The sequence below is a fragment of the Prosopis cineraria genome, unplaced genomic scaffold (genome assembly GCF_029017545.1).
Source record: "Prosopis cineraria cultivar Desert tree isolate PC_DT_omini unplaced genomic scaffold, ASM2901754v1 PC6, whole genome shotgun sequence".
Classification (NCBI taxonomy): Eukaryota; Viridiplantae; Streptophyta; class Magnoliopsida; order Fabales; family Fabaceae; genus Prosopis; species Prosopis cineraria.
This window is the reverse complement of record NW_026555337.1, coordinates 14108897-14119626: the sequence shown is the minus strand read 5'-3', so window position 1 is coordinate 14119626 and position 10730 is coordinate 14108897. Positions and strand designations below refer to the sequence as shown.

General features: G+C 35.0%; 1 protein-coding gene across 1 annotated transcript; it reads right to left on the bottom strand.

Moving 5' to 3' along the window:
* Window positions 1-871: 871 nt before the first annotated feature.
* On the bottom strand, window positions 872-9445 carry LOC129313729 (uncharacterized). The gene is given in 9 exon segments (XM_054957073.1): window positions 872-1453; window positions 2850-2881; window positions 2884-2911; window positions 4602-4654; window positions 5561-5657; window positions 5812-5860; window positions 6851-6931; window positions 8176-8287; window positions 9315-9445. Coding segments are annotated over 8 exon segments (705 nt in total). The 5' UTR covers window positions 8274-8287; window positions 9315-9445; the 3' UTR covers window positions 872-1186.
* Between the last annotated feature and the right edge of the window lie 1285 nt (window positions 9446-10730).

Sequence of the window (10730 nt, the reverse complement as noted above, 5' to 3'; positions counted from 1 at the left end):
ATTGAAGCTGAAAAAGTAGTTACGTTGAAGTTCAATTGATTTGAAGTGAAGACTTCAGGCATATTATTATAGTAGCTAGAATAAAAACAACGTTGTTTAATAAATTTTCCAAGTCATGATTAAATATTTTTGGTCTTTTTTGATTGACTGGTTGTATTAATTTTTTTACCCCTTTGTAATTGTTAGTTTCAAATGGAAAAAAAATGTACTTCATTATTCATATTTGAAAAGGTAGATATCATAAGATAAATACTAATTGTTTAATTCCTGCTCCTCTAACTCTTCCAATCTGTCTCCTGTCCTAGAAGACGCAGGAATAAAAACTCAGTCTTGTTTCTTTTTTAGGACAGGGACATAAGATAAGATTATCCCGGTGACGTCCCATCTAAGAACACCACTACTTTCAACCTGCCTTTCAAGTCCCTGAATCCCCATAAATATTATACAACCAGCAATTGAAGAGGAGAGAAATGGTACTAACCAACGCTTGTTCCCATTTCAAGGGACAAGCCTAAACTTCGACGTCTGTTCTGATCATCAAAATTAAAAACATTCATGCATGGCTTGAACCCCACGATTTGAGTTCAGCTGCTCTCCATCTCTCCTTAAGAACAGTGAATGCATGCAAAATATTATTACTTTACATAGAGATGGTGGGGCATGAATCGGTGTTTTAGGAAGTTTTTATCAATTACTTATCCCACTAATCCTAGGAAAAATGGCACAAATCAAGCACCTGTCAAAAAGATCCCATATGCATCACCGCAGATGCACCAGTAATCTGATAGGAAATGCATCACTAATTAAAAAACTGAATGCATATTTCACAAATACCTCAGCAAGAAAAGTTTTTATTTTAGACAACCAAATATCATAGCACCATTCACTCATTCAGGGCCTCAGAAATGCTTATATTGTGCTGCACATAATGTAACGTGGCTTCAATCAAAAAATTCATATCATTCAGGTCATTCAAAGCTGAAGCTTAGTTGAGATTTCATCGGGGAAAAGATATAATTTTGAGCTAGTAGGACCTTAGGATTCCCAAACCTGTTTTCTAAGTACTCTATGACGACCATGATCAACATTGTTCCCATAGAACATAAAATTCAACAAATCACCAACAGCGACATCTGGATCTAGTCAGAGTCATTGTTTTTCTCAGATTCACATCAACCACCAATAGTTATGCATTAGGGCTAGGTTCAGAATTTGTTTCTGATGGTTTAACCATATCTTCAAAAGCTTCCATGTCAATGGTCATTTCATCATTGATATCAGCCTCGGTCATGACTACATCCTTGTCAGCAGCCAGAGGTTCAGTGCCATTCTCTGTAATATTGGATTCCTGATTCTGCTTTTCAATTGCTTTCTCTGATCCATCTGACTCTTGCACAGTTGTTTGTGGATATGGATCGGTGCTGATAGTCAATGTGGATGTAACCAACAAGTTCTGCAATAGTAAATTAAAAAACGAATAAGAATACTTCTAGGCAAAGACGTTGTACATGACCAACAAGTTATAAATGAGGGAAACAAGTCGTAAGATGCAGTATACATTAGGTGCCAATTAATTAGGAGAAGATATTTATCAAATCCAAATTCCAGAGTTTCAATCACAGTCAAATTTAATTAAATTTAGTTTAGTCATCTTTCATTCAATGTTGTAAGAAAATCATTTTTTGTTTATTTGAATTCCCTTCTAAATAATACTGATGGCTATATTTTGATCAATCTTTCCTAGCGAGAGAATACTCCGTTCATTCTCAAAGTACAACTACAAGTGTGACTCATACTTGCAAGCTTCACAGCAAAACTCACAGGAAAGTTTATACCAGGCCTAGTGTGTTATAAGGTACGTAAGTTTAGCTACTATCCTTCAATATCTTTAAACCCAACCAGTGAACTTTATTGTTGAACTCATGCATGAAGTTAGCATCATAGGAGTGTCAACTTGTCCCCAAGCAAGTCCAAAGTGCATACCAGACTCTAGGATTCCAATTTCTCTTGCAATAGAAAACCTTTCAACCATCATATCTCTTTTGTAACCACTTGTGACAAACATATCATTTACATATACAGTGTGAAGAAAACAAGTTCACCACCGAAAGAGAACTTAGGGAATCAGGTGTTATCAGCCCTGAACCTAGGAATATCCATGGACTTTGACTATGAGGTGTGATCAAAGTATCCCTATAACCTTTGACAACCGAAGTAAATTTGTCAAACCAGGCCCTGAGAGATTGTTTAAGCATACAGAGGGACATGTGAAGCTTAGACACCATGTTAACATTTTCTTCCGAATTCAAATCCAAATGGCATCTCCATACAAACTTAATCTTCAAGATCCACCATTCAAAAAGGATTTTTTTTTTTTTTTAACTGCCAATTGATTATCATGGTTTTGGCTGCTCCAATTTGGTCATTAAGAGTGGTCCGACCTCTTGGGCTCTGATATCTTGACGAATTTTTATAGTATAACTTCCCTGATTTGCTCAATATTCATCAAAGGAGAACAGAAACAGTGATAATTGACAGCAAGTCCTGCCAATCAATCTCCAAAACCCACAATAGGGATTACAAGATACAAGGAACAGAAGGGAAATGAATGTTGATAATCCGCAAAAAACCTCCTAACAAAATCCATGATATATCAAGATGGAGGGCCCCTCGCAGGATTTCAATGCTTTCACTTCTAAGTGATCGGATTATCTATTTTGCCATATGTTAGAAGTTTACAGATTAATCATCAATTAAAGTAACAAGTGAAAAAATTAAAATTTAAGGGGATATTTTAAAACAAAATTGAACCGAATTAGGTGCACCAAACTATGAAGCACTAAGCATACCTTCTCAAGAGCTAAGGCAAGCTTTGAAAGATTGGGTAAATACTTTGTGCGTCCAATAGGATCTGTACAATAGCAGACGAAAAAGTATTTCTGAGAAATGATGTACATGTAAAAACTAAATCAAAAGGAGACCATTGCCTTTTCCCTCACTGAAAGAAAGGTCAAGAGGTAACAAGCAAACTGATGGTCTTCCACGTGCATTAGCAGTATTTATTGATGCATGCCATAAGCTTTTATCATGTACAAGGAACAGACTTGAACTTTTGAGTTGAATTGGATATTTACATGGTATCAAACTTTCTGACAAAATGATCAAAGTGCAAACATTGCAACCTCTGCTTTTATTAAGCAGATTCAACTTCAGCGAAGGTATTATGGTAGGAGGGACTATACTCAAAATCACCTCTATTCTACAAGCATACAAGGGCATATGAATCATTTTTAGTGTTGTCAACGATGGCACATGGTGACAAATAGTGACAAGCCAACACCACCATGACACCAAGGCAGATGGCATGGCAGCTGCCATGTGCATGCACAACACCTTAAAAAAATAGAAAATTTTACATATACACAATGAAAATAGGCAAAAAGCACTATTAAATACTCACACTAAGAAATTTTTAAACAAATGATGTCGTCATCTAACTAAAAGAAGTACCGATGTCCAACCAATACCCCCTTGTACGATCCAATAGTTATTCAGCAGAAAACATTATCTTACATTTCTATATTCCTGATAGAGTCCCACATTAGAGTGCCAAAAGTAATTCTTAATACTTCTATGGCATAATTCTTTCCCATTACAAGTTGGTTTTTAAGGGAGGGTTCACTAGGCCTGCTTAAGTCTCCATCAAAACCAAATGATGAAGACCTAAGCAGTATGGTAAACGCACTCATATAAACTGGCTTGGACAGAAGGTGTAGGGAAGGAAGACTGTGAGGAAGTTGTTATAACACCCGAGGAATTCAACCATTTAGATCTTCAATCCACCTCCAAAGAAAGACAAACAATTGACTGATGGTGTCACAGCTACCTTAGAAGAGATCAATCGGGGACAAACATTACTTTTGTTGACTGTGACCCTCCACTATTATTTTGATTGCCAATTTATAGTTTCAAAATTCATAAAACAACAGGATATCAGAGTTGGTGCACCACTATGCGGGAAACTACAAAGGTAAAGTGTATATCAACCTGATGTTTATGGTAGTTGAAGGTTCACGTGAATTTTAACTGAATCACTAGTACCAACACTATTCATTAATGTTTAAGTGTATGTAATATCATACTATTAATTTATTAATATTAGAATGCCAAAAGTATCCTAGATTTCTCAACAAAACTTACCAGATTTCTATACCAATGCTCTAATAACAAAAGCATTTTTTGTTTATAACCAAGAAATAATATCAGAGGTTGGAGATGTGATACAACTAAGGGATGCATATATTAACCTCCAAGACAGAATGAAGAGTATAAGAAAAGGATAGTGCCAATAATGCAACATAGCTATCCAAACTCATTGCATATCACCAAGACTCCATTGAAACAGCCATTTGGAGAATACTAAGGTTAAGAAGTTGACACAGCTCTCATTTCATATTATATGAAAGTTATTATCAAAATAAAAGGAAGACACATCAAGCTAGGAAAGGTGTAACTATTAACGTTTGCTTCCAAGACAAAAAGAAACAATTACTAACACACATGAATATTACTGCCAGAACATAATACCGCACAACACTTACTTCACACAACCTCTGCAATGTAAATGGAGGGCCTTCATAAAAGGAATGAAGAGCTGCAATTCAAAAATGTATCCAGTAAATTTTATTGAACAAGAGCATAACAAGATAGACATGATAGGGAAATCTATCGAGCACATTAATATATTAAAATGCATTCCTTCAAGTTAAAACAACAGATTCAGTCTCCTTGGTAAACACTTACAAATATTTTTAAATTCCTCTGTTCACATACACATAGTGAATAAAAAAATCAAGAATCCACCTCCTTGAACAAAGATAGGATCAAAGCAAAAAAAGAAGAAATTGGTAACTATGATGCCCCAAAAACACACCTCTGGCTTTCAAGAACCAGGTTCTCTCCACCTCTTCCAAGGAAATTCCTTAATTTTCTCCAGTTGCCTTCCCCATGATAAACTACTACCCTTGATGGGCACTCTTTGTCCACTCAAACAATACATAACCAAGTTTGTTATGCCCAATTAACTATCAGCCTATATTCCCTGCCACTTGATTCTTAATTTTATTTTTAGGCCTCACTAATTTGTCCTTGAACATTTTTCCATCTAGTATATTTTTGGGCCTTTTCCTCTTCCCGTGAACCATGCATCTAACATCAATAGGTCCATCAGGTACCCATTATATACCAACTAATAAAAACACAATTATTAGATCATAATAGCACCTGAGAAGAAACATTTCAGATACAAGAAACTCATCTTGCCTTTAGAGCCCTAAGCCTATCAGTAATTTTTAATCCTTTACGGATGTTTTCAAAACAATGTTGTCCTAAAATACGAGTGTAGGAACATATGAAACCTGGACAATGTGATAAAGAAAATCTAATTTCTTCTTAAATGATAAAAAAATTTAGATTGCACATGTAAACATGGCATGTGATTGATGTCTTCTCTTTAGCACTTTCATGGAACCATAAGTTTGCATAAAATATGGTAAAATACCTTCATCCAATCTGTTTACTAGATCAGAGTAGGACTCTCTTAAAGAAACATATTGCTGCTCACTTGTCATTTTTGCTTCAGGGTACTCTGACAGTACCTGTACAGCAATTACGAAGCAGAAAGTGTAAGGACAACTATGCAAGAAAAGTATAATAGTAAAATCCCATGTAACCTATGAATATAAACTATTAATGCCTTTGAGACTTAACACAAAAAATATAAGACCTAATTGCTAGCATACCTCCCCATACCTGCTTCAGCTGAACTGACAGCATGCTCTTCAACTTATCCCAGTCATGCCTGTTATTTGAAAGTAAAGCGTGAAACAATGAAAAATGACTATATGAGCATTATTTTTTTTTCATTACTCAATAGTATCCTCCAATTGAAGGCAATCATGTTTGAAGCACAATTGGGTATTAAATGTGGGCACCTCTCTTAGTGGAGATTCGAACCTTAGTTCGCCACATTGTGAAGAACTAGCCCCTTCCATTAGACCCAACCCTCCTTGATTACATTAGCATTATTTATTAATATAGATCTAGATGAAATCTTATTGACCTTATCAATAGACAACAAATCCTACTATGTAAACAAATAGTTTATCCATTATTCCTTCATCATGAAATAGTAGATTTATGAAACCATGAGCCCATGCATTGATATATTGTCATTGAACCCTTTAGGTTTAAAAATAAGAAAGACAAAACAGGACTAGCAATTTTGTCCATAGAAATGGGAGTTTTGTTAGATAAAGTAAGAATTATGAAAGAGAAGAATAAAGGGTTCTTTGAAAAAGCACGGGCTGACTCAAAGACCTAGGACCTTGGCTTAGCAACCAATGAAGGGGAGCTCAAAGAGCTTAGGGTCAAAAGAAAAAAAAAAACGGGGCCAGGAGAAACCAAAAGAAGGGGAAGGAAAAAGGGAAAAAAGATGCAAAATTTAGAACAACAAATCTCCCCAGATTAAAAGGGAACCAAGAGAAATGACCCATTTTGTAAGTGAACAAGTCATTAAGTTAGCCTTTTTTAACTTATTTTTAACATTATAATTTATATCATTTTGCCAGGTAAGATTGCCTGTGTTAAGAGCAACGTGTCATAAAGACAGATTTTCCTTGTGGAAAATTTACTTATGGTTTCTGCTACAGTATAGTCCCTCAACACCCCAGAAGAAAGCAAGGTTTCTCCAGCTATTTGCAATCATATATTCAGGAAAGAAAATACACACATCTCAGTAGACAAATTGCAGAAAAGCCATAAAACAAAATGGTAATACAATGAAACATACCAGAATCTCCCAGTGGATGCAATAACTTCTAATACACGTTTAATTTCTTCCCTTGAAATATTATGCTCTGATTCAACACCTCTACAAGATCTCAAGCATAATCATCAATCAGAAATGCACATATTCTGTCATACTGTATTAATAATCAATTTTTCCTACATTACAAGAATTTATGCAAACCAAGGTTGATCTGAATGTCCCATTAACATATCAGTCAGTCAAATATGATCAATAAAGTGGACTGTCATTTTAAGATACCTCACAGAGTGTGAGCATAATTTACCCAAATTTCTAATGTCACTTAGTTGAATCTACAGCCCTAAAATACATAAAACCTAAACCTAAATTTTGCAACTTTTATCACATAATCCAAAAATGTATAAAGTGCTAAAGCAAGGGACCATGCAGCCTTAGCAGCATTTGTACTATGAGAAGCGCTGGCTTTGGTTGGGCACCGAAAGGCATGCCTTTTGCTTGGCATAAGGCAAAGCATTTACAGCACATAACTGATATTGCCAGTTGAAGGTTTTTTTGAGGAATGACACTGCTGTATTGGCTGGCTTATTCCTTGGTTGAGGGTTATTAGGTTTCAGTGTTTAATTAATCAGAATATGGAAATTTCATATTTAAAATATTACATGAGAAGCGAAAATTTTATAATAAAAATAGGAAAGTCTTAAATTTAAAATATTAGATAAGATAGGAAAGATTTCTAATGAAAAATAGGAAAGTCTGAAAGTTAAAATATTAGATGAGATAGGAAAATTTTAGAGTTAATACTATAGAAGTTAATAGTTTTTAGGGTTTTCTAATGTAAATAAATATGAGAAAACAAAGAGCCCAAAGAGGGGCAGCCAGTTGTGCCGTGAACTTCAGTTGTTAACTTTTATTGTTTATTAATAGGATGATTGACATGACTACTACATTTATGATTTTCTATTCATACGTCATAACATTTTCAAAATATATCTACGTACGTATGTATGGATGAAGGTTATTTCAATGTACATGTATCAGCATTTTTTGTCTGCATATCATATTTTTCTTCACATTGTAGCGCCCCACTTCACTAGGGTGAGCACCTTTCTAGCACCTCCCTAAAGCGTTTTACATGTTTGAAACCTCAAGGATGCCTTTTGCCTTTGGCTACCTTATTCCAAAGAGCCTCCAAGTTCACCCTATTAAACCATTATATGCTTCCCGCCTCTCAACTTCACAAACAAATATATTAAAATAGAAGAGTTCACCAATCCCTCTAGAAAGACCATTATATGAAAGAAACTTATTCCCACCAAACCATGTGGAGGAGTGGAAGCAATGTATACCTGTGATTTAAGATGCTAGCCACCGTATCATTGCTCTGATGGTCATTATCATTGGAAGAAATAGGTACATGCTGCAAATTTTCATTTGATGTCCCCATCAATTGCCCTCCACCTACATAAAATGATAGATAATGAAGTTCAGATCCAAGCAGAATAAATGCAGCCAGTTACCCCAGATTAGATTACGATAATAATAACGGAAAACAATACGTTGTCAAAACACACCCGCCTGCAAACCACTAAGGCCTCAGCAGGGCACTGAGACCCAGCACCTTGGTTTGCCCAAGTCAAAGCATGCATCATCATGCAGGGACGAGGCACCGCCATTTTGGGATAATGTCGTCCAGCATTTTCGGCCAAAAAAATCTAGTAACATCTACTCCAATGCTTAGCAAGTGAAGATCCAATTAAAAGAGTTACTCCATTCAATTAAACATATCTGAACTTAAATTACACGAGAAAACTCCTAACGACCTTCAATTTAACCCAAAATGTATAACTTCATTCTTCCATTAAGCAGGAATTTCATTTAAAAAGGATCTTTTAAATAGCTCCAAGCGTAAAACTGATGCTGTAGGAATTTGGAAGGTATGGTAAAGAATCAGGTTTCAGGCCAGGGACAGAGCAAGTTGCTCTATTATGCGTGGACTGATATGAGGCAAGTGAGTATAATTGATTTATTGGTCAAATAGTCCATGTGGTACAGTGTTTACAGATTCTATCGGTGCATCCTCACGAAAGCAAACAATTAAGAAATTGTTTGAACTACTCGATGACTTTGAGTAACGTATTGGAAAGCAAAATATCGTTCACGTGGTCCTAATTATGGCAGCAATTACGTCCCTAAAACACCTCCTCCCCTGCCTTTCTTCCTGTGAATCGAATTCACTGTCCCATTTCGAAACAAAACGCAAAAACATCAATCTTGCATCACCACAAATAAGAACCCCTCTCCATGAAAACCCAAGGCCATAGCAGATATGAAAAAAACGGAGCCTTTCTTTCTCCTGAAAACCCACTAACTTGGACCAACGTTCAGCGAACAAGAGGGGAGAAGGCAATAATTTTCAGCTAAAGAATTGTAGATGAAAGAAACCACCGAAAAATCTCAAAACATTTGAACCATGAAATCCACTCACCTCAGCCGGTAAGAGGATCTCGCCGGCAACTTAGTCGAGTGGTTGTGGCCAGTGGGTCGAGGCGTAAAGGCTCTAAAATCAATTTCCCTTCCTTGGGCCTCCTGGGTGTGGAGTGAATAGCGTTCCGTCAGGAAATTGATGGACACAAAAAAAAAGGTACGAAATAGAGCCTATAATTCGAGCGCCGAAATTATTTAGGCCAACCTCAACTCAAGCATGATTTGTTTGGATTAAAATTAAAGTATTTTATTATTTTAAAAAACTTATATAGTTTATATTTTAATTTTTTTTTGTCAGGTTCAAGTTGACTCATTGAGTTTGATCAAAATTACCTCTTATATATACATATAGAGTAGGTAATTTCAACAGTCAAGCTTATTCAGGTCAAATTCAATTCAAACTAGGTTTATTCAGATCAAACTTGAAGTATCATATCCCTTTAAACAAGCCTATATAATCAAGCCCGACTCTAACTTTTTTTCGAGTGAGTTTAGGCTAATCCATCGACCTAGACCAAATTATCGGCTCTAGTAAGAAAGAAAGTGGAGGCCCATAAATCATCAAGAACAAGAAAAAAAATATATATATATATATATACACTCCCTTCCTTAGAGCTGATAATTCAGGCCAACCCAAACCCACCCAAAAAAACTTAAAGTCAAATTTAACTATATGAGCTTTTTTAAAGGAATAAGATATTTTAAATTTGACCTAAATTACGCCCGATCATTGAAATTACCTACTATATATGTATATAGAGGAGGTAATTTTGGCTAAGCCCAATGGGTCAGCTTGAACCCAATCAAAAAATGTTATGGCCGAGCTTGATTATATAAGTTTTTTTAAAAGGGTAGGATATTTTAAGCTCGGTCTATCCAAATTACCACCTCTACCCTCCCTTTAAAAATATAAAGTGGTTTTTTAGGGATTTGATGTTTAAAAATATAAGGCATATTTAATCTTTTAAAATGTAATTTTTCCAAAAGTGCCTTATTGAATTAATCACTTTGCATTTTTTAAGGGTGAAATACCTTATTAAATAAAGGTAAATATGAAAGTATTGGGTTAATTTAAAGATAAATAATAATTTTATTGAAGAGTAAGATTTAATTAAAAATGCCTGATATTTTTAAACGAAAGGTGTGTGTGTGAGAGAAGAGAGTGTGTGTGAGAGAGAGTGAGAAGAACATCTTAATTAAATATAATGAATTTTTAACCTAAACTAAATATAATAAATTTCAGGAAAAATATAACGCATGCTCTTTAATTATGATTTTTAGTTGTTATAGTTATATAAATATTTGAAAATGGGACAACAAAATCCCTTTGAAATATATAATAACAAGTTGGACTCTCAAAATATCATAATTTTCCTAAAGTTTGTAGGAATTTTTTTGTCATTAATGAATTTATTAA